Source organism: Podarcis bocagei (assembly GCF_964188305.1).
Source record: "Podarcis bocagei genome assembly, chromosome: 10".
Classification (NCBI taxonomy): domain Eukaryota; kingdom Metazoa; phylum Chordata; class Lepidosauria; order Squamata; family Lacertidae; genus Podarcis; species Podarcis bocagei.
In genome coordinates, this window is record NC_138135.1 from 43,552,839 (window position 1) to 43,577,232 (window position 24,394).

At 44.4% G+C, this 24,394-nt stretch overlaps 1 protein-coding gene across 5 annotated transcripts in view; it reads left to right on the forward strand.

Annotated features, from left to right (window-relative positions):
- The first annotated feature begins 1,155 nt into the window (after positions 1-1,155).
- PPFIA2 (PTPRF interacting protein alpha 2) overlaps positions 1,156-24,394 on the forward strand; it is a 281,701-nt gene continuing 258,462 nt past the window's right edge. For 3 of the 5 annotated variants that reach the window (XM_081211201.1, XM_081211200.1, XM_081211202.1), the window contains exons 1-2: positions 1,157-1,423; positions 11,608-11,858. In XM_081211201.1, the coding sequence (XP_081067327.1) occupies positions 11,610-11,858 (249 nt within the window). In that variant the 5' untranslated portion in view covers positions 1,157-1,423; positions 11,608-11,609. Of the gene's footprint in view, positions 1,424-11,607; positions 11,859-24,394 lie in introns of all 5 variants that reach the window. The other 2 variants (XR_014012454.1, XM_081211203.1) reach the window with 2 other exon arrangements.

The following is a 24,394-nucleotide window of genomic DNA, read 5'->3' on the forward strand; positions in this document are numbered from 1 at the left end:
GGGGCCCAAGAGAATGGGGCCCTAAACTATAGCTTGTTTAGCTTATATGTAAATCCGGCACTGAGCACTGCAGGCGGGCAGACTGGGGAGATTCCTAGCCCCACCTGGAGACACCAGGGACTGAGGCAGAGTGGTATAGTGGTTAGAGTGTCAGACGACGACCTGGGAGATCAGGGTTCGAATCCCCCACTCGCGATGAGGCTGGACCAGTCACTGCCTCTCAGCCTAACCTGCCTCACAGGGTTGTCGTTGTTGGGATTAAATGAGGAGGGAGAGGATAGTGTGAGCCACCCTGGAGAAAAAGGTGAGGGGGGGGGGAAGTGTTGTAGTCCAGAAGGCTCGGAGGGCGCCAGGTTGCCAACACAGCTTTGTTCCATGCCTGAGAACTGTGTGTACCCCTCGAGAGCGAAAGAAAGGCGGGGTGGGTGGGTGTACATGATGTAGGGAAATATGGAACTGCAATATATGGATTTCCTGAAATATTTGTAAATTAGGGAAGGGGGGGAGGAACGGTTATTCCTCAATGAATGCATGCACCTGCTCATCATCAGAGTTGATTTTCAGCCTTTCTGGTAATGATGCGGCGCGAACACTCAGCGGCTGCAGTCCCTATTTAACGAAACCCCCAACAACTGCGCGGAGGTTTCGGGGCTGCAATCCAATACTCCGCTTACTTGGCAGTGATCTCATCGGGGCTTACTTCCGAGTAGGCATGCATAGGGCTGCGCTGCTAATTCTGAGAGGAACGCACCAGATCCCTCCTCTAATTTCCTTTACCTCTTACTAAACGCCACCGAACAAGGTGCAAAAGCCATACATAGGATTGCGCTGCGCGGTTAAGGAACGCAGCTTGCCCGATTTTCTGGCCATTGTTATATATATATATATTTACCGCAGGCCATTCCAGCTGTCACTCCGCAAAGTTTAATTCCAAGAAAAGCAAAATCCCTGCTTTCTTTCTCTCCCCCCCCCCCCTTAATCCGCTGACTTTACCAGGCACGGAGGGGGGGGGGAGAAAAAAGGGCTGCTGGAGCTTTAAGAGCCGCCTCTCCCCCCTCTCCTCCTCCTAACAATGGTCTCAACCGCGCTCTAGCTCCTCAAAGCAAAAAAAAATTGTAATATGCCATTTTTTCCCCATGGATGTTTCCCCCTTTCGGCTGCCGACGAAGTGACAGGCGGAGGAAAATGCTGAGGTGCCGCCGAGCCGCTCCTGCTGGCGGCCGAAGCGGGTGGCGGGCTGCGCTGGGGCTGCCTTCCCTGAGCAGGAGCGGCGGCGGCGGCGGCAGCGTTGGCGTTGGTCCCGGCAGCCTTGCCCGGGAGGCGAGTGGAGGGGCGGCGGCGCCCGGCTGTGTGTGAGCGCCCAGCGGAGCCGGGGCGAGGACCACCGATTCCCGAGAGACGCGCGGAGAAGACCAAGCTTTAGGTATGTTGCAAAGCCAGAGGGCAAAGGCAGATCTCGAACCCCCCCGCCCCCCACATCCCATTGCAAAGGGAAAGGGAGGTGATGGGGAATCAGCCGGGGCTGCTGTCTTTTAAAGATTCTCCTTGGAAATGGAGATCCCAGTCTTTCAATGAAGTCAACTTCTTAAGGCTATTTTATTCCCTTAAAGGATGGGTTGGGTTTCTGGGTGGCAGATGTTGCAGCTGCAAGACTTAGCTCTTAATACCAAGACTTGCTGGTGGAGGGTGGGGGGTGCGGATCAGTGGAAAGGATCTCTCTCGATTTCCAACCCTCTACGTTCTTCTTCTTCTTTTAATTTTTCAAAGGTGATCTCACAGTTCAGCTGAAGCAGCGCGGGAGGGAAGGAGTTAACTAGGAGGAGAAAGATGCATGCAGTGTGCAAGTCAGACAATGGCACGGATTTTCCTCCAGGAATTGCTCTCCGTGGGTGAAGTGAGGTGTAGCTGACAGCATCTGGAAAGGGGAAGGTGGGGGGGGGCGGGAGAGGGAGAAGAAAATCGCAGGAATTGCTGGTCGCTGCAAGAGCAGCAGCGGCAGCGTGTCTTTGGAGGTGCTGTAAATATGGTTGGGTGAAGTAGTATCCGAAGGGCAGGGTGAGTTCCTGCTGATGATGTCACGGCAGGCACAGAGCGAAGGGGGGTGGCGCGGATGTAGCCGAAGGGGCAAAGTAGCTCGTACAATTAAAGACTTGGCTTCCCTGAATGGAGAAATGAAATTGCACTCAGGGCTCCCAAGGGAAGGGTTTAGCAAGAACAGGGGAAAGTCACCTTATAGTACCATCTTCGGAATATAGAAGAAACCACACCCCTCCCACACCCTGATCCTTTGAAATTGGAAGCCTTCAAGGTGAACTATAGCTGAACGGTAGTATGTAAGAAGGGAGCCTTTGTTGAGCTGTCAGTTGTGCTCACAAATTGCTCCTCACACATCCCTACAATTAAAAAAGGAAGAATGGCAATGAACATGTGCCAGGGAACAAACGTGACTGACCTGTGGAGTGGAGTGAATATTACTCTTCTGATTTCTGAGCTTTTTTTTCCACCTGGGGCATTTGATATCAAGAGGTAGAGAGAAGCTGGTGGGTGGGGTCAAAATGAAAGAACTAGGATTGACTTGCTGTGCTGTTTGCAGAGGTTTCACACACACACACACACACACACACACACACACACACACCCCATCCTCTCCATGGTAGTGATTCAGAATAAAAAGAAATTTTAATCAAATTAAGGATTGATACAGGTTTCCTTTTGCACATAAGAAAGCCCCAAAGTTGCAGTCTGTAATGGTCGGTTGTTTGGGGTGGAGTGGATATATACCATTATATAATTGCTTCCTTATGGTAACTTTGAATTATGCAAGTTGATTTAATTTCCCATGCATCTTGGAATAGTAAATCTCATCACAGGACTTAATGGTTAATTTACTTTACCAACTGCTCTAGCTGATGTGTTGCAGTTTGCACTAAACCATGTATGTGAGTAGGCCCATTGAAATTAATACACACGACTGACATAGGGTTATTAACTTCAGTGGGTCTACTCTGAGTAGGACTAGCATTGGATACTACCCATAGCACTTTGTACAATAATGTAAAACATATTGATAAAAATTGCTTTTATAGAAAAAGCAGTCATCTCAAATGGTACTTTCTGTTAGTACTAGTACTGTATAGTGAAACCATACCCTGGGGCAGGCTCAGTAGCAGAGCACATGTTCTGATTGCAAAAGGTCCCCAGTTCCATCCCTGATATTTCCAGTTAAATATTTAAAGTTAAAGATTTCTGGTTTGGGAATGACCTCTGCTGAGATGTTGGAGTCACATGGACCAGTGATGGATATGTTACCCAAGAAATGTTGGAGTTTTCTTGTTCCAGATAGACAACTGTGCCCTTTCCCAGGATATGCCATTCCCCTCCCACAGGTTCACGGAATGGAAGAGAAGGAAAGGGGTACAGGGGGTCATCTAGTCCAACCCCCTGCAAGGGAGAAGTCTTTTGCCCCACCCACAACTCTGGGATTGTCTCATGCTGTACCAACTGAGCTATCTTTCCCTACGCAAGTGTTCTGTGGTCACTGAGCATGCTCAGTCCTAACTGGGGTGTCTTCTAGTTTCTCCTCTCACCACAAAAACTTGTCTTCCTCTTTTTTATATATTGTGGGGTTCCCCCAAGCCTCCTGATAAGAGGAATTATTGTGTGGGAGTGGTGCCATTTTTGCTAAAGAAGGATGAACGTTCAAGCTGGGTTACCAATCAGTGACTTAAAATGCAGCTGAGTCCTCCTTTTTCTCAAATTGAATTGAAGCAGGTTTGGGGGAAACACAGCAAAATGCAGTATTTCATAAGAAACATCAGGGTAGATAGGGATTGTAGCAAACCAGGAGCACACTGGATGCAGCGTATATGAGAGTGTGTGACCACTTCAGAGAGGAGTTCGCTATTATAGGATATTATAATGGTTGATATTGTCCAGCTGAAAGTTCGCCAAAGGGTCTACGTTAACTTTTGGCTATTTCCCCTTATAGGAATCTCATTACTTCTGGAAATGCAATATTCTTTATTGACAGAACTGATGCATGCAAACCCAAAGAGATCATGAAAAAGAATTCATATTTGAATTCACCATTAAACAATTTTTGCAGTGTAAAAAAAGTTCAAAGCAATTTAGTCACAAAATCCAAGTTTTAAGCTTGATCTAGGATTCTTTATTTGCTAAGCTTTGAATCCCCAAACAATGAATTACAGGATCTCCAAGAGCTGGACATTGCAAACGAAGCATTAATTCCATGAGATGTGCAGTCAGTCAAGATTAGCTGAAGTGGAATTAGATGCTCATGTTAATACGAAAAGTCGTGAATTCCTTGATTAGTGCCCTACTCAGATTGTCACTCTGTACCTTTCTCATGCTATATAAGACTGGGTTTCTTACTGACTTATTTTGTAATTCTATTTGCTAGGAGAAAATACATCTCGGGGGGGGGGGACGACGACACAATTCCATTTGTTTATTTATTCTGCAATAAAGAACAAACAGTGGCATTAAAAGACTTTCAGACCAATAACCACCAGAGCCTTGTGCTTCATTATCTCTGTCTTGCTGTCCTTTCAAGTCGTCTTGTAAGGTGAAGGCACTTGATAGGCTTGTGAGCTTCGATGTAAGTTTATTAATCAATTACCTCATCAGAACCTTTTAATAAATCCAAAGATCAGCAGTTAATAAGAGTATGGTTGGTGAAAGCCTGCTGTAGAAGAAAGGGGACACATGGTATACAGTATATTGGATAGATTCCATCCCTCCCTCATTTTTACTAAACATCTGAACCTTCCACGGTTAAGCTTAATGTGAAGATCTATCTTAGTATATATATTTTTCCAGAAAGATGCTGACAGACACTAAATATATTTTTTCTACTTAATTCAGATATATCATCGCTAAGGCATAACAAATTACAGGAGTAATTTTAAAATTGCAGTACGCAATCCCTTTCCCATAGATGTAAATGGCAAAGTCCTGTGCATTTTAATGGAGTTAGGTTGTAATTGATTTATGAACACTCTTGGGGTTAAACAGTGTTGTTGTTTTTAATTCCTCTTTCTTTCCCATTTAAAAGTGACTTTTAGGAGAAACTCCACTGTTGTGATTAATTTAAATAATAGAGTTGGATGAGATCTCTTAGATCTTAGAGCAAACTCCCTGACGGTGCAGGAAATCGGCTGCTATGGCAGCTCTGCTAGGTTACCATCTAGTCTCTGCTTAATCATTCATTTCTTATAATATTTTAAATTCCATTTAAATATCTTTAGAGGAGAGTGCCTGTGCTTATGTAGCCAGAACATCAGCACTCAAGCACATAAGGCAGCTGTTAGCAGACTCAGTGGAACCCTGATATTTGCAGAAGTACAAAGCATCTTGGGGAGAGGGGAAAGAAAGCCCACTGGTCCGCCAAAGGGCAGCTGTTCTTTGTGATTTGGAGGCAATGAGCACACTTTGGGCTGAAGAAGACTATAGGTTTTATTCACGCGCAACAAGAATCAGCATACAGCACACATAGAACTGAGTGACTGGAGAAAGAAGAGAGAAGAAACAACACACGAATCTAAAAAAGTAGAGCAAACTACCTCATTGTCTGGATAGGTCATGTCCCCAGGGATGGGGGGGGGGGGGGAGAGAGCTGTCCACAGAAATCAAGATTTTAATCAAGTTGGGGTTGTGCACTAGCAGGCCCTCCCCACAAGTGCCCTCAAAAGGTATCAGCAGCAAAGGAAAAAGCGTTCCAGCTCTTTCTAACTCTGTTCTTACCTGGTGTGAGACTTTTGAAATGAATGCTAATGCACATTCAAAAGCAAGTGCCCTTTATTGTCTTTATTGTGGCCTGGAAGGATGTGTGACTGAGAAAAAAGCATGTGCAACAATCTTGCTGTGTGTCACCTGTATTGCAGGAGAGGTGTTGAACTTGAGCTGAGAAAGTAGAAAAATCCTACCCTGCTATCCACTGCTTTCATACCCACATTGCAGGTGGGGCTGACAGGGTACAGTGGAGGCCCTTGCACTATTGGGACACAGTACAAGGAGAATGTTAAGCATGTTTTTAACTTGCCACCACCACCAAACAAAAACCCCCCAGAGACACACACTTTCCTGTTTCACACGCATCCGTTTGAACTCAAGAGAAGCTCTGGAAACATTTCTGACCATTTTCTGTTCTCTGGCGAATAAGCTCTCTGCATCACTCTGACAGTCCTAATCCGGAAGTATACTCTGGTAAAGAGGTCCATTCCAAGTGTCTCTTGGAAGACTACCAGCTTTTCCGTTTCCCCTTCTTTCTGTTGTTATCAAGGCAATCTGCATTGAGTGGGGAAGACTGAGGGTGTTCCAGCCCTATCAAATCATGCCTTGCTTGTGAGCATGCTCAGAGCTTGTTCCTTGAAGGCTAGATCTCCTTCTCCATTTTAGTATGTTCAGTTAACCAGAGAAGCAACAGGGAGTGCTTCCTACTTTGAAGGACATTTTTGTTTTCTTTAGTATTTGTTTCGTGACCTTCCTTGCAAGAGAGAGAAGCAAATAACAGTGGTCACAGTGTGAGTCTCTTTCTATAATAAATATGCTTTTCTAAAACTTAATGTTTTTGCATTCATTTATATGAATTGAATTGGAAGGAGAAATTATGGACATCTTTTGCATGTGGTGCAGCAAACTCTGTATTAACAATTTTCCTGCATGCACACATTAAAAACTGCAGCTGCTGCTGCTGGGTAGAGCAGAGCAGGGCAAGCTGATCTTAAGCCAAATGCAAGTATTTTCCAGAGTATTTCCAGAACTGGTGTGTGGATCTGCTTCCAACAAGCCCCTTCCTAATTCCGAATCTCATGAATATGGAGTAATGGAGGGAAATGCTCTCGCTATTATTTCTATATTGGGTGTTTTTTGTGACTTTATCTGTCAGTTTCTAAAATGAGAAGTTTGGTCTCTATGTCTGTTTGCATATCACATTGACTGGCTACTCATCTTTCCCCAAACCTGGACAATATTATTCCTAATCTCAGTTATAAGAGGCTGATTACAATTACTCTGGTGTGGTGAACTCTGCACATGACCAGAGATTATTAGAAAGCCATGCATTGCAAGTATGTTCTGGTGTGCCTTGTTTCAAATGAAGCAATAATCTTTCATCTGTTGGTTGGAGCATTTTGCTCTGTACTTTTAATTTAGAGGAAAGAAGTGTTTTGTATAATGAAAAGTTAAATTGATTGGGCCGGGGGGGGGGGGAGGAGGGAGAAAAAAACAGCATGCAACTTGTAGCAAGTGTTTCTTACATTTAAAAAAAGTTTGAGTTTGTTTACTTTTTGGCAATGGATGTGTAGGTGTCATTAATATGTAAATTCAAAATCTTATGTCATGTGGTATGAAATAATTTCTAAATAAGAGGTATGGAGTCAATCTTGCCTGAAAATCATAGTGGTCCTTTTACATGCAAGCTATTCTCAACTCCATAGATATGCAGAGAATAACTGATGCTTTTTAGTGAGGAGACTAGCACTCAGCACACTTTCCTAAACAAATCCTGTTATAAGAAAAACAGCAAGGTGAAAAACTGCAGCCCTACCAAGTCAAAATGTTGCCAGCTGCTACTGGCATAGTACACAACAATCCTGCAGTATAGTCAGCTTTTAATATTGCAAGTAACCTTTATTTGGATTTCCAGTCAAAATTCCCATACGTTTCAGTATGCAGCCGAGGCCAGTCATTCTGCTTAATCGACCCCTTAGGCCAGTGTTTCCCAACCACTGTTCCGTGGCACACTAGTGTGCCGCGAGATGTTGCCTGGTGTGCCGCGAGATGTTGCCTGGAGGGAGGCGGGCGAGTCGGGCGGCGAGAGGCGGGGCAGCGGCGGCGAGGAGAGGCCGCCCAGCTCGGGGCTCTCGCCGTCTGCCTGCCTGGCTGCTTGCGAGCTCGGCGGGCAGCGCCTCCGTCCACAGCGCCCGCCTCGCGGCTCTCATTCCCTGCCCCTGCCAAAGCTCACCCAGCCAAGCCGCGCTCTCCTTCCTGCCTCGCTTTGCTGCCTCCTCCCCCCCCCACCCCAAAGCTTGGAGGTTCCCCGGCAAGGGGGAGGGGAAAAAATTGAAACTTACACTTTCGTGCGTCCCTCCCGGCGTGACGCTGCGCGCTGACGTCACGGGGCTGTAATGGTGGTGTGCCTCGAGATTTTTTTCATCAAACAAGTGTGCCTTTGCCCAAAAAAGGTTGGGAAACACTGCCTTAGGCATCCTCACAGGACAAATCAAACACTCAGCTGTATGCAGGAGCCTCCTACTCTGTTGACTTGCCTGCAGACCTATTGCACTTTCAAGTGTCCAAAACTTTTGTTAAAAAGCCATGATGTAAGACCCAAGCCGGACCATAGATTCATGTCTTTGATGCTGTTTTTTCCCCCAAAGCCTTGGGTTAATGCCCTGCTTGAGACTGATAGCAAAATCAGGTGCTGCATTATGACAGCTGTGTAGTGAAAGCAGAGTTGCTGATATTGGCATGCAGGTTTGCAGAAGCAGCAAGAATGAGGAGGGGGTGGGATTGAAAGGGCAATATCTCCCCTCCGAAAGCAGTCCAGTAAGGACTGAGCATGCTCAGTGGCCATAGAATATTGAGGGTCTGTTGAGCAGGGGAAAAGAATGAAAATCTGGAGGAAAGGGAAATGCAGTACCCTATAGCTGATTGCAACATTGAACAGGAGCACTGCAAAATGTAACATTAGTTGTTGTTTACAGGTTCCCCTAATTCCGGGTGTTCCTTTGCTCGAAGAATAAGCTTTTTGGTCTGACTTTGTTGCATTGAAATTGGCCCTAATGTTCATTAATATCAATGGCGGTTTGCCTTAAGTGTGCTGTTGGGTCCTTGGAGAGCGCTACCATTTGGCTCTACGGCACTGCGTTTTGTTTCCCTTGCTAGATTGCTGTGCTTTGAGAAGAGAGCAATTACGTGTTTCTTGTGGGATTGCAACCATGGTGAAAAATCTGGAAAGTTACTCATTAGTGGCAAAGAAAAGGTGAAAAAAGAATAGACAATGCACTAGGGGTAGAAATATACATTCGTGGATCCTGCTTTCATCCACTGCCTCCTACTTCACCCTTGTCCAGCTCAGAACCTATTTAATTGCAGCCTTGAACTAAAGGTAAAGGTAAAGGTAAAGGGACCCCTGACCATTAGGTCCAGTCGTGACCGACTCGGGGGTTGTGGCGCTCATCTTGCTCTATAGGCTGAGGGAGCTGGCGTTTGTCCGCAGACAGCTTCCGGGTCATGTGGCCAGCATGACTAAGCTGTTTCTGGCAAACCAGAGCAGCACACGGAAATGCCGTTTACCTCCCTGCCGGAGCAGTACCTATCGATCTACTTGCACTTTGACATGCTTTCGAACTGCTAGGTTGGCAGGAGCAGGGACCGAGCAATGGGAGCTCACCCTGTCATGGGGATTCGAACCACCGACTTTCTGATCGGCAAACCCTAGGCTCTGTGGTTTAACCCACAGCGCCACCTGCGTCCCTAGCCTTGAACTATCAGGTCTTAAACCTCTAGTGTAGCCAAATTAAATACAACTACTTCTAGGTGCCTTGCTCATTATGTGTCCTGAGTATCCCAATTGTATGGTGCACTTAGGATGTCTGCTTCTGAGTCTCTGTTTGCCCCCATGTTAGCTTGCTGGTACCCACACACAGCCAGCAGTGACTTACCCACACATGGGAAACATCACAAGAGTAACAAATGCAACAACAGTGGCAATCTCTTTTATAGCAAAAAGATGCAGCTACCCACCAATGGTGATTTTGCTCACAGGCATCTTGTGTAACAAGCACACAGTAACAGCACCAATCAACAGGTAGCAATTTGTCACTGTAGCAAGCCTACTAACAGTTCCCAGCTGTCAGGGAGAGTTCTAGGCAGAAGGAACAATAGCAGTCACTCTGCCTACCCTCATATTTTTCTATTGCTTTTTATTGTTTTGATATATTTTACCCTTTTAATGTTCATTGTGCAGCCCAGGGAACGTGTGTCATTTCGGGGGGGGGGGGCTATATAAATATAGCCAAACAAAGTGAGCAATGTACAGCTGACACATTTAGGCAGCTTAAATAGCCTTCCTAGAGTTCTTATTTCAGGAGAACATTTTTATGTCGCATTGGAAGTTATATGCTGTTTTCCATCAATACACAGAGGCAACAATACAGTTCAGTCAATGCATATGATTAACAAAACAAAGGTACCAAAGTCTTGGGGAACAACTTTTGGCTTCTGCTTTCCTTGGCTGCCCTGATACAGTTAAAAGGGTGCTGTAGCTAAGGGTTTGGAGACTGAAGCGTGCTATGTGATCTCAGGTATTATCTTCTGGCTGAGGCTACGTGGCATTAAGGTGTAAACAGTAAACTTGTCTGAAGTGCTGTCTGATGCTTCAAAATTTGTGTGTATCTATCCCAGTTGTAAATAACTGAGCCATGTTTATTGGTATGGCTCACTTTCCCACTCAGTCCTTCAAGTACTTTATAAAAGGAATCCAGTCCAAAAGCAGAGATAAAACACCAATATAAGCCACTTGGAATATTAACACACAAGAAGAGTCGAGCATCTAGGAAAAGAACAAGAATGGGAGCCAATAACATGGGCTAGAATGGCAGAATCACTTGAGATCAAAGGCAAAATAGAATGGTCATGGTTTGATGATACAGTTGTAATATATGGACGGCATATTAGTTAATAATTTTAGCTAGTACACAGTGATTCTGTTCATTTTCATTTCCTGATGTTTTAAGGTTAATAATCTTCTGAACTAGCATAGAATTTCTAAGATGTTGGCCATAAATGTTTATTGAGAAATATCCAACAGCATATTGGATTTGTGAAATTACCTTGTGTTGCACAGCACCAGGCACCTTAAGATAGGTTATGATAATTGTGACATTAATTGATTTTCCAAAAGCTACCCTTAGGCTAGGCTGCAACAATCTTGGAACAAATTAGCTTTGTAGAAATGCATTTCTGTCCTCCTCATTTTGAGGAAGGAATTATGTGAAGGGCAATTAGCTTTCTTATTGGAAGAGATCACCTAAGTGGAGGCCTGACTCCAACCCAGGCTGCCAAGAAGGGTAGAACGTTACGACATTTTTAATGTTGACTTTCTGCTGAGTTCAGCGTTGAAGTTGAGCTCTGCTATAGGAAAGTGTTGGGAAGTACTATCTTTGGCAATTAATAGTAGCCATGGGCACCACTACAAACAGTCAGAAGATGGCACGCAGGAGAGTGAGTGGGTGGATAAAGGTCAGATAAAAGAAAGGAACTTAGAAAATGAAATCTTTGACATGATTTCAAAGGACACTGTCTGTGTCAATCTGCTGGTGAGACTTTAAACATATCCCTCTCCTGAAAGAGGAGCACTTCCAGAACTGTGGATTATTAATTATTATTAATGATTAACAATATCATTAATAATTAATGGTTATAATAAATCAATAAATCTATTATTATTATTATTTATTTTACTGCCAGGAAGGGAGTCAATCTTGAAATGATTGACTTTATTATATATAATAGCTTCCTAGAAGCTATTGGTACTTAGAGGATTATTTTTCATCCCTCCCTCCATTTGTTTTTTGCTTTCAGAAATGATGTGTGAAGTGATGCCCACGATAAACGAGGACACCCCGATGAGCCAAAGGGGGTCCCAGAGCAGTGGCTCGGACTCGGATTCTCACTTTGAGCAGCTTATGGTGAATATGCTAGATGAGAGGGACCGTCTCTTGGACACACTTCGAGAGACGCAGGAAAGCCTTTCTCTGGCCCAGCAACGCCTCCAGGATGTCATCTACGATAGAGATGCTCTCCAGCGGCAGCTCAACTCTGCACTGCCTCAGGTACGTTGGGTGTCCATACATTCCCGGTCATTTTAACTCATGAACATTGCGTTTGCAGTGCATAATCTCAATGGATAATATATGTGTTCCTTAAAGATCCAGTGTAAGAAGCTACAAAGCACTTTTTGTATGGTTTAACTACTGGACTTAAGCACTGACACTTAGTGTGCCTAGTTATATATATATAGGTTCAATAAGAAGGAAATTGAGCCCTTGAATGTGCAAATTGCCTCTGGTTCCATCAGAAAGTCATATGCCTTGATCCAGAGCTTTATATTTGCTCCAGTGTGCAGGTGGAACTACTAAGCACTTTAAGCAGTCTTTCTCATTCCCTTCAGTAGAAAGGAAAGCATGTCAATGCATCCCTTTGTAGGCATGATGCTACCCTTACCTCTGAAATGAATGGCAAGACCTTACAGATGGAATGGGGCTGCCCTGCACATGTACTCTGCACATTGGATCTCTTCTACTTAACAGGTTTGCTGGGTTTAGAGGACGATCGCTGCATTTCATGGTTTACTTTAAACTTAGGTGCTGCAAGACAGGAAACAACATGAATGTATCTATCGATTGAGTCAGGGACAGTGTACAATCTAATATCAATGCAATACAAACATAAAAGTCATAAAAACTTAAGCTAATTAATAGAACATACCTGGTAAATTAGTCTAAGGGAAAGGATGCTCTTCATCTGAGCCAAATCAGGCATAGGGTAGCCTAACATCAAAGCCATGCCAATGTATGCCCACCCCACAGAAAACCATATTGGAAAGCTTGGAGAGCAATGCAGCCCCACTGCCCGTTGCCCGCCACTACTGCACACAATGTCACAGACGAGTTTGCAAATATATTTCCCATGGAAATAGAGGCATGTATTCAATTCTTGGTAACTCTACTCAAGCTTTACCTTCCAGCTTTTCCACCGACTTTTTTTTAAAGCTCCCTGATACTATTTATATCAGAGCCTCCAAGCTACAGTCTTTAAGATGCTGTTGCAAACCACATGCAAGCAGTTACAAAATGTAAGGGCACTCCTTGCATACAGCAAGGAGCACAAGACTCTTTGCTGAGCTGTTTCTACCCCCTTGCTTTGATCTTGCAGCATTGCAGTTGCATCAGACATCAAGTTGTACAGCATCAAAACCCTCCCCTCCCCTCCCCTCTCTCTGCTGCTTTCCGTTATACAGCTGATGGGCAAGGGCGGTGGTCCCAAGGGTCAGGTGAAATACCTGCTTTACAGGTGTCTAGAAGAGGGAGCCTCATTGAATCCAGATGCAGCTATCCCAACAGGACAAATGCTATGCTGGAAAATGCTTCTTCTACATCCTGCTTAAAGGTTTAAGAGCCCTGTTGTCCTGTGTTCCTCATGCACTCTGGTCCCAAAACAAACATACAATGGTGGGAAGGGAAGGACTGAGCATATTTAAATCATGTCTGAGTGTCTAGAGGTGTCCAGCATGGGCTACAAGGGGCTGGAGGGGGAAAAATGTTTCCCTTTATTTATATGGGTGTACAGATCTTGAGATAAACTGGAACCAACCAATGATGGAACAGAAGAAGAAGCATTCTGAGCAGTGAGCTGTTGGCCCAGGCCTTGAAGCGGGGTGGGTAGGTGGGGACAATTGCCCTTACACAGAAAACTCTTGGGACTTGGATTGGAGAGAAATGGAGGTGCGTGCCCTCCAAGTCTCAGAGAGTCTTACTTCCTGGTGGAATTTTCTACTCCCAGGTAGGAGGAGCCTGTATGACTGGCAGCAGGGAGGGAAAGACAAGCTGGAAAATAAATTGGGGACGATGAGATCCAGGGGATATTGAGAGCCAAGAGTGGTGGCAGGACTTGCAGAACTCAGAACATATACGAGTAAATGAGACAGACCTCTGGGCTCCAGAAAGCAGAGAGGAACTGACACTAGATCCTAGGGACAGGGAACAGTGTCTAAACCAGGCACCCCCAAACTCGGCCCTCCAGCTGTTTTGGGACTACAACTCCTATCATCCCTAGCTAACAGGACCAGTGGTCAGAGATGATGGGAGCTGTAGTCCCAAAACAGCTTGAGGGCCGAATTTGGGGGTGCCTGGTCTAAACAGAGTTCATAACTCATTAATAATTGTTGTGCATACATATCATTCTGCTATGCTTTACTACAAGTTGCAAATCAGGAAGCCAGAAACACACGAAGCTTGAATACAGGAACTTAAACCAGCTAAAGGACACAATTAATTCTCTTTAAAAAAAAAAAAAAAACAACAACCGCTAGATAAGATCCTTCATAGGGAAGTCAAGGACATTATAAATATTTTTTTTCAAAAACTAGGCCCAGAAAAATGGTATTTGGGCACTGCCAAGACAATATGCTATTTGTGTTTACAAATTGTGTGACTTAAGGCATGTCTGGATGGCAGTAACAGCTGCACTTTGATCATTTCTTACTACGTTCTGTCTTAACCCCAGGCAGCAGTGGAATCCTTAAAAAGCACATGTGCCATTTCTTGAGCCATGTATTTGAAAGGGTGGCAGTTTGAAACTTTGCAGTATGCCTTAGGATTCCCTCCTCTTCCTGCCTATTGTGTTTCAACTCCACCTTGCCCAAACAAATGGATCCTGATATTCTTTAGCCACGTGTAGAGACCAGTCTCTTCCTGTGCATTGTAGTCAGTGGTTATACAGTGCCATCACAAAATAAGGCAAGCAAAATATGCTGCTGGTAAATGTGAAGCCTGTTTGGTGATGTTTGGTAGCACTTGACAAAGAACACCTATTAATTTGGTCCCCCCCTCAGAAAAGTGGGCTTATGTGTATGTCCCAAGGCTTGTGCTGCAGTATTTAAAGCATGGAATAGGATCACATTTACAATCTGATGGAATCGGACAGCAGTGCAAAGAAAGCAGGAAGTACCTTCAATATAATTGGAGCTAGGAGAGTTATATTCTAGGGTGTATTATAACCATTTAGTATTTAATAAATATGGTAGGCAGCAATCTGCCCGTATTTAGTAAAATCTGGCATTTAGCATTTATTCTCAGGAGCTGAACATTATTTCGGATTTAGCAAGCACTTGAACTTTAGCAGGGATGGGTATACAGATCTTGATATATCCAGCTTCATTCCTAGTTTATTACAAAGGCCTGTTTTTAACCTTACTTATGTAATATGTGAGATGGCAAATGTTCCGCTATTACAGTTCTGGTTGAGTAGTTGCTGTGAATATAAATGGCTAATTTAAGAAACTGTATGAGCTTTTATTTGGAATCAGTTAGTGAAGAAGGGATATGATCTTTTCCTTATGCAAAGAGACTTAGTTCTGATGCATACATATTCAAGAAGCAAAAGACTGGCAAGAAATAGGATTTATTTTTTTTTTAAAAAAAGTTTTATCTTCCATGTGGAAGTGGTGCCCACTGGGAATGACAGAGCTAGTCTTACTGAACTCTCATCAAATAATGATGCACATTTCAAATCCTATCCTTGTTTCTTTACAAAATAGAGCTAGGCAGGATGAGTATCGTAATCTATCACCAAACGGGTGGAGCATGTGGATTTTGTTACTGTGTAGTAATTCTGGCAAAGAGAAGTGTTCAGAATCTGTGCTCATCTTCTTAGGGCGTGATGAGAGCCTGTTGGATCACACCAATGGCTCATCTAATCTAGTGTTGTGTTCTCACAGTGGCCACCCAGATGCCCCTGAGAAACCTGCAATTAGGACCTGAGCACAACAGCACTTTATAGCTTGTGGTTTTTGGCAACTAGTATGCAGAAGCACGGGACGCGGGTGGCGCTGTGGGTTAAACCACAGAACCTAGGACTTGCTGATCAGAAGGTCAGCGTTCAAATCCCCGTGACGGGGTGAGCTCCCATTGCTCGGTCCCTGCTCCTGCCAACTTAGCAGTTAGAAAACACATCAAAGTGCAAGTAGATAAATAGGTACCACTCCGGCGAGAAGGTAAACGGCCTATCTGTGCGCTGCTCTCGTTCGCCAGAAGCAGCTTAGTCATGCTGGCCACATGACCCGGAAGCTGTCTGCGGACAAACGCTGGCTCCCTCGGCCAATAAAGCGAGATGAGCGCTGCAACCCCAGAGTCGGTCATGACTGGACCTAATGGTCAGGGGTCCCTTTACCTTTACCTTTACCTTTACGCAGAAGCACACTGCCTCTAACCATGGAGGACAGAACACAGCCATTGGGTTTGGTAGCCAGTGATACCCTTATTTTCCATGAATTTGCTGGTCTTCTTTTAAAGGTGTCTGAATTGGTGGCCACTGCCACCTCCTGCATGAGCAGTTTCCATCCTCTGTGAATTCATCCGATCTAGATATTACCGTACGTGCTGCTTTCTGCCATTTTGTTTACAGTGGTCTACTAGACCAGGCTGGGGAGACTCAGGCATGGAAACAAAATGCACCCCCCTGAGCATAGGTGCCAACTCCTAGGGGCCAAGGCAGTTTTGGCCCCCCAAATGCATTTTTGGAGGAGGCCGCCCCCCTCAATTTCCAGAGGGCATTTGGCTCTGCCCCTGGCTCTTCATGACGTCAATGTCAGGATGTTTCACAATGGCATGTTGGGTCCCCCCAATCCTCTGGCGAAGCTGGCACCTCTGCCCCCAAGACCTCTCCCTTCAGCCGTTGTGACTCTCCTTAGGCTCCACCCCTCTCCCTAGGCTACACCCCCCACAGACCCTGTCCTGCATTCTCCTCAATTGCTTTCCCCATGACTGGAATGTGTCCTTGAATTTTCATAATATGCCTTGCCAATTTGGATGGCTGCAGATGGAGTGATGTATGTGCGTGTAGACTTTTGCATGGCTGGAATGTCCTCTGCTGTACAAAGGTGAGATTCATATCCATTGCTCTGCCTCCTTTTGCCTCTGCTCCCCACTGACACATGGCTGCTGGAAGGTTGCCCATGAGGAACATGGTCCTTAGGCTGAGAAAGGTTCCCCACAATGCCTGGCATCGGCTGACCTCGGTACATTTCCGTATTGGTGTCTGGGCTCAATGTAGCCCATTCCTAAGTTGGTTTAATCAGAAGAAACTTCACGAGGACTCGCTATCTAGTTGGTGTGCTTAGCACTGAAGCCTTTTCAGATCAGAGTTTCCAGCACAAGAATATTGGTAATGAAGGGTCACCTGAGCAGAAACACTTTTTGTGTGACCCTCCTTTCCTTTCAGTGCATGGTTACAGAAGAGTGCAGGGTGTGTAATGAGGTGAACTGTGTTCATGGAAGCCAGCAGTTTGAGGATCTGTTGCAGCACACAGCGATTCCTTGGAAGACACAAAAATGTGGAAAAGGTTTCTTGAAATTTAGGAAGTTTTAAAAACACCACTTGCATTTCCCCCCCCCATTGCGATTGAGTTATTATTTTTCTCTTTTTATGAACTTCCACATTAATCCTAAATGTGTTGCTTGGAAATAGATGCCTAGGCAGCTGCTTTGAATAATGAATGGCATAATTCAAAGACTTCCTGTGTGTGTGTGTGTGTGTGTGTGTGTGTGAGAGAGAGAGAGAGAGAGAGAGAGAGAGAGAGAGAGAGGATTTTAAGTGATGTAATGCAGATTGTTACTTGTGTTAATTGATTTCAATGGGTCTACACTTAGTTGGATGCAATGTTAATGTTGCTGGGACTGAGAACTAGCATGGCCACCCCCTGTCCCACCCTAAAGCAGCCCAATGAGGACTGAGCCTTAAGGAAGCATCAGTGGCGTAGCGTGGGGGGGTGCAGGGGGGGCCGGCCGCACCGGGCGCAACATCTGGGGGTTAGGGTTAGGGGGCACAAATCCACGGGTTAGGGGGTGCAAATTACTTGCCTTGCCCCGGGTGCTGACAGCCCACGCTACGCCACTGGGAAGCATGGCCTCTCAAATCTGCTTCCGTTATATAAAACTCAGCACAGAGCACACATCCAGTCATGGACAACTCTGGGGTTGCGGCGCTCGTCTCACTCTATAGGCCGAGGGAGCCGATGTTGGTCCGCAGACAGCTTCCAGGTCATGTGGCCAGCATGACTAAGCCACTTCTGGTGAACCAGAACAGCGCACGGAAACGCCGTTTACCTTCCCACAGGAGCGGTACCTATTTATCTACTTGCATTTTGACATGCTTTCGAACTGCTAGGTTGACAGGAGCAGGGACCGAGCAACGGGAGCTCACCCCGTCACAGGGATTTGAACCGCCAACCTTCTGATCAGCAAGCCCTAGGCTCAGTAGTTTAGACCACAGCGCCACCTGATATAAGAACCACTAAAAACAAAGAAAAACAATAATTTAAAAACAATCGTATGCAAGCACACACACACACATACATATATAATGTCCTGTTGCTGGTTTCTAGAAGCTTCATGTCTCGCCATTGTTGGGGAAAAGGTGTTGGAGTACACAGACTGTGAGATCCAGCATGGTTCGTATACAGAGTACAATGTATCATCACACACATTTGTTGAACTCAATGCTACAGTTGTGGTTGTGGGAGGGAAGAGGTGCAGATCAACAATAGCTTTGCAAGCGTTGCAGTATCTAATTCTGTTGCAATAGTTTCAATATCTATTTGTGCTGTAAATTTTGCTGCAGACAAAGGGACCTGCACTGTGGTATTTACTTGGAAGAAATGCTCTGGAGGTTTTTTGCTTTTTTTGTCTTTAGAATGCAAGCTTGTGGAACCCTTGGGGGAGGGTAAAAAGGAAACAGTCAGGGAAGGAAATGTAATGACCTTGCTCTATTGAACCAGTACATGCAATTTGATCAATATGAAGCTTTAATTGGGTAGTGTTAAGGAAATTCATGATAGTCTTACATTTTCTTCATTACTGTTGAGCAATAAGGATTTTGCTGATTCAGGGAAGGGAAGTGCAATCTGGGAAGAAAATAATTAGGTTCTTTAATAACATGAAAGTAGCAACCTGCCATTCTTCTTTCCTTCATTATTTTTGTTCCACAACTACAGTATTGATTTGGTCACTGTGCATATACTAGAAAAACCTCCTCATATAAATCAGACATGCAGACAAATAAATAACAAATCTGGGCACATCTGCAACATATAATATTAACTTTTTAAAGGATGTGTTTGTGTGTATGCATGACTGTGTTCCATAGAAATAAGTGGGATGTGCCGATTCTAGTTCAGGGTTTATTGCAATGTCTTATCCTTCTTAAAGATGTGTGCACTGAGTTTTCTAATAACTATTGAACATGTGTAGCCTTCACAATGGAAGCATCAGATCTGAAGCCAATGCATAGATCTTTGGAATCCCCTGATTCATGTCTGAGCCTCGTAGAATGTCAGCAAAGCTCTTTTAGACAGCATGAAGGGCAGAATGGATGTGGGAGGAGGGAAGAGGGAGACTGTGGCTGCTAGCCCCACCCGAAACATACTTGCATTCATTGGCCAGTCTGTGTAGCATCTTCTCCTTTACAGATGTGCATGTGTAGTGCTTTCTCTGTGTAACTGGAAACCATGAAATGCTTGGGCTCTTTGCCAGCATCCAAATGATTACACATGTGTTGGATTGCTGCAGTGCTATCACACCATACATATGGCAATTCGACTTCTCCCATATCAGAGAAGGGCGAGAGACTCTAGTAGGAGTAGCCAAAGTCATGCCTTCCAGATTAATCTGAATCAGCACACTTGTGCTCTAGCCCAGCCTTTGAACAACAACTTCCATTAATCCTGACCACAGGCCAAGCTGAATGGGGCTAATTGGAGTTACATATTACAATATCTGGAGGATACCATGTTGGCTATCCCCCAAACTAGAGCTTAGTCTTACCCAGGTCACAGGATAGAGCATCCTTTGCTGTTGGCTGAGACTGGTGGTGCGGCTGCGCTGGCTGGGGGGTGATGGGAGTTGTAGCCCAAAATACATGGAGGGCAGATAGAGGTAGTGCAAGTATTTCTCAGAAAACTAAGAAATGCATTCACTTTTGCCACAACTGTGCTGATGTGCATTGTTATCTAGGGCAGTAGTCTTCAACCTTTGCAGACCCAGGACCCACTTTAAACTCAAGCATGCATTTGGGGGACCCGTTTCTTAACCTTTTATATTTGCATGGTGGTAGTGCTCCTGTTGCGACCCACCTTGGGTCAGGTCACCAGTTGAAGACCAGGGACCTAGGGGAAGAGGATTGCCCTTGTCATTTTCAAGGGGGAGGGTACCTCTAAGGTGTATCCAGCTATTTGGTGCAGGTTGGTACATGTTGATCTTCAGCAACCGCTGCATATATATAGTTGGAACTGCATATGCATGCCTTGCAATCCTTTGATGCTAACTTTGATCAGCCTAACTCTGGATGTTTACATTTCTTTCCAAAAAAATGTTATGCCTCAAGTCAAATAACATGAGTTGCCTTGTAGAATGCAGTGGAAGGATATCCTGGGGTGGGGGGGGGGTGAGTATCCAGCAAAAATTGTCCGTAGCAAGATTGCTTTCAGCAGGAACAGTGTGTCCCCGTCTCCACATTTAATTCTGGTTCATAAATGTCCCTATCAGTTACTTTAACTTGGAGCAGACACATTAATGGGCACATAAACTATTTGATGGCTCATTATCTCCAAGCCTGTAAAGACACATGGCATAAACATGAGATAAAAATAAATCCAGACGGGTCAATGGTGTGGTGTTTGTTGCCTCTTAGATACTTTGCCTCTGAGGATAAAGCAGAAGTGGCAAGTGGGGTGGGGAGAGAAACCCAACAAAAACCCTGAAGGATGAAAAGCAGGCACCTGGTACAATGTAACAAAAGGAAATGCTACTTTAATGATAATTAAAGTAAAAAGCTTACAAAAGGAAGCTGTCTGTCTGAGATTAATGGCTCTGTTGTTTCGTTTGAACAGAAAACCAAAGGGAAGCAAACCTCAAGTTGTATCTTTATAAAAACATAGTTTTATTTATTGCAGAAAGCTATGGGTGACAGAAAGCCCAAAGCTTCCTAAAGTGACTGTTCTCTCCAGGTTAAGTGATGTTTCTGAGGCTGAAATCTTGTGTGGGGATAAGCCCCAGCGAATTTAGTAGGGCTTACTTCTGAGCAGACATATAGAAGACTGACTTTTCATACAGCCTGATCTTTTGTGTATTTATTTAGAGATGCATAGTGAACTCCACTCGAAGGGGGCATTTTGCTATACCACTCAGAACCAGTTCCTGTCTTTGTAGTGCTTTACTTTTGAGCATGGGAAGGCCAGGTCAGGGCCCATCTATGTGGGAGTTTAATGTGGATTTCAAGTTTTATGTGTCTCGATTTTTTTGGGTGCCATCCATCCACATGACATATTCCCCATCCAAATACTTGCACACCTAGTATTTGCATTGCATACCCATAATGGACCTCAGTTTTCTGGATCTTATGGAGGGTGGGGAAGTACTAGCTGAGGGGAAGAGACAACTAATGCCCAGTGTAAATGCATTCCATCAAACACCGCCACATATATATCAATGCCACAGTGTGGGCACCACCTCAACTACATGATTTGCATGTAGAAGGTCTTCATTTTATCCTTCTTTTTTCCACCTAAGGAAGGCCTGGTAACAGGAACTGAAGTAAGACATCTGATGAAGCCAGGAGTGTGGGGTGTGTAACTGCTGCCAGTTAGAGCAGATGGGTGTCCTACGTGAGGATTTTCCTATATTGCTATGAAACTGCAAGGAAGATTCTTTTGAAACTCCAGTCCCTGCAAAGATTTGTTTGGGTGCCTTTGATGTTGTCCATCTCTATAGCTCCACGCATTAGTGGTAGGGCTGCATCTTATACCCTGGGCTGTGCTTTAGTGTGTCTTTATTAAAATGGACGTATAGACTCCCACTATATTCCTGTGACTTCTCTGGCTTCTGACATATTTAATTTTGGAGGGGTGCTTCCTAATAGCTTCTTTCACTTTTTGTTTTGCTTCTTTCTATGGAGTGGGTGACTTTTCACCGGACTTTGCTCCTATTAATTCTGGCATAGGCTTCCAGAACGTAACTGGATGATAAGTGGCTTGATAAGTTAACATTTTAGATGTTTCCATAGCTGTGCTTTTATCAAGTACCATGTGTACCAGATAGCCTTTCTTCAGACTCTTTAGTACAAGGACCATTATACTGTAGTGAATAAGGATGAGGAGTGACCCTATAGGAAGAGTGGTAGCATCAGCAGATAAGGCAGGAAATGTCCCCTGCCTGAAACTACGGGAAGCTGCTTCCAGTCAGTGCAGACAGTGCTGAGCTTGCTGGACCAATGGTCTGACTTGGTTATAAGGCAGCTTCTTACATTTCTGGTGCATTTGCTGTTTTCGTAATAAATGCACACTTCAAATTTTTTTTGGGAGGGTGTAGTCACTTTTTGGGTCAACTTACTTTTTAAACTAAGCTAAGGGCTTGATCCAAACTCTATTACTGCAGCAGGCAGAACCATGAAGAAGCCCTTAATAGAGCATGGGGAGAACCTGTGATCCTCCCAAAGTTGTTGGACTCCATTAGCAGCAACTAGCATGACCAATGGCCAGTGATTGTGAACGGTCTTCTTCAACTGCATCTGGAAGCTCAGAGATTCCACACCTCTGCTTTAAACGTAAAAGATTCAAGACTTCCTGGTATGGTAGAGGGTAATTCAAAACGTAAATCTTCCAACAGCAGGTTCAGCACTTCTTGGAGCTCACTTGATGAAACTCAGCCATACGAAGGGGAAACACACTTTATAACAGCAGCACTAATAAAAAAATGGAATATATGTACCGTATTTTTCGCTCTATAACACGCACCAGACCATAACACGCACGTAGTTTTTAGAGGAGGAAAACAAGAAAAAAATATTCTAAACGAAATAGTGGATATATGATTCTTGTGGTTCATGCTGTGGCCACAGACATGTGATCTGACAGTGAGTTTGGAGTAGTCCAATGCAAAAATCATGAGGATCCATGTGGACCCATGCTTTGTAACCACAGAGGAGGGAAGGAAGGGGAACCATGGATCCTCTGCTCACGACTGCAGCAGATCTCCCCCGCCACCCGCAGGCATTCGCTCCATAACACGCACAGACATTTCCCCTTACTTTCTAGGAGGAAAAAAGTGAGTGTTATGGTGCAAAAAATACGGTATTTGAAAGTTGGTTGTGCTACCGGTATGTGCTATGCATCTTCATTGCAGATTGTGGGGGAAATCAGCTTCCCCGTCAGTTTTCTAAATTCTTTTACCACATAGCCCAATCTCGCTTGCAGTTTATTAAAAATAAAATAATTTACATTTTAAATCGTGTATTGCTCAAGCAGAGTCCATAGCAAGGAAAAATCTAGCACATATTATTAACGGATGACTTAGTGTAAGAATGCATTGCAGTAAATAAATATAGAATTAAATATTAGTTGTCAAGGGCAAGGCTAATTCACGGTTACTTTGCTTATTTATTGAAGCAAAATGAAGCCTATTTGCATAGATAAAACAAGACATCCCCTTTTCAACAGATCACATTTTCTTTAGCATTTTACACAAAGTTCAGCTGCAAGAAATACAAAACAGGCAATCCTAAAGTCTCTAAAAACATTTTGTGCCATTTGGAAGAAATTTTCTCTCTTCTCAGGCCTGGGCTGTGAAAATCCGCACTAGGGGCAAGGGTGAGAATGGGTCTGTGCTGATAAGCACAACAGGCCTTGCAGGTATGCAGGAAAATGGAGAATTTTGGGGTGGGAAAACCTGTATTTCCCAAACTGGGAAACTGGCAACCTGTGATGTGCATGTGCAGTTATAGGATTCTGAAGACTAGCAGTAGTAGTGCTGTGTTGTTGTTGTTGTTGTTGTTGAATTACATTTATATTCCACCTTTGCTTCAAGGAGTTCAGGGTGACATACATGGTTTTCTCACTCCCAGTTGTTTCTTACAACACTCTGTGAGCTAGGTTAGTCTTGGGGATGGTGACTAGCCCAAGATCATGCAGTTAGCTTCATGGCTGGCTGAGTGGGGATTTGAACTCCAGTCTCCTAGGTCCTGGTCCAACACTCTAACCCTTATTCCAAACTGGTTAGGGGGTTTTGTGCATTTGCAAGAAGCAGATGTCCAACCAGTGGAAGATTTGAATGTCAGTGAAGCAGGTGTTTTGTTTGGCCTCAAAGACCACACTTGGGGGAAGGGGAAGGAATGAAGTGTGAGCAGAGGAAGTTGCAGTTGGTGTGAATTAGGCTGTCCTTTGATAATAGAACCTGAAGAGTGACAAAAGATACCAAGGAAAATGGACAGCAAAATGGACAAATGTAGAGCAGTTTTGTGCACATGTGTGAACACAGAAGAATGAATGACACTTCCAGCGTTACAAACAAGGAAGCAGATATACTTTGTGCTGAAAGAAACATGATCACAGGGAGGTTTGAGCCAGATGCACATTTCTGAAACTAAAGGGTTTGTGTGTCTGAAACATAGCAGAGTGATAGAAGGTAAGCAGCAGAGCATTGGCAGGAGGGGAAAATCAGAGAGAGAAAAGCTGCCACAATCATTTAACAGAAAGATAGAAACATATTGGGGAGGATGGCAAGCATATGTCAATTGCTTGCTTGTGTAAGCATTAGATGGG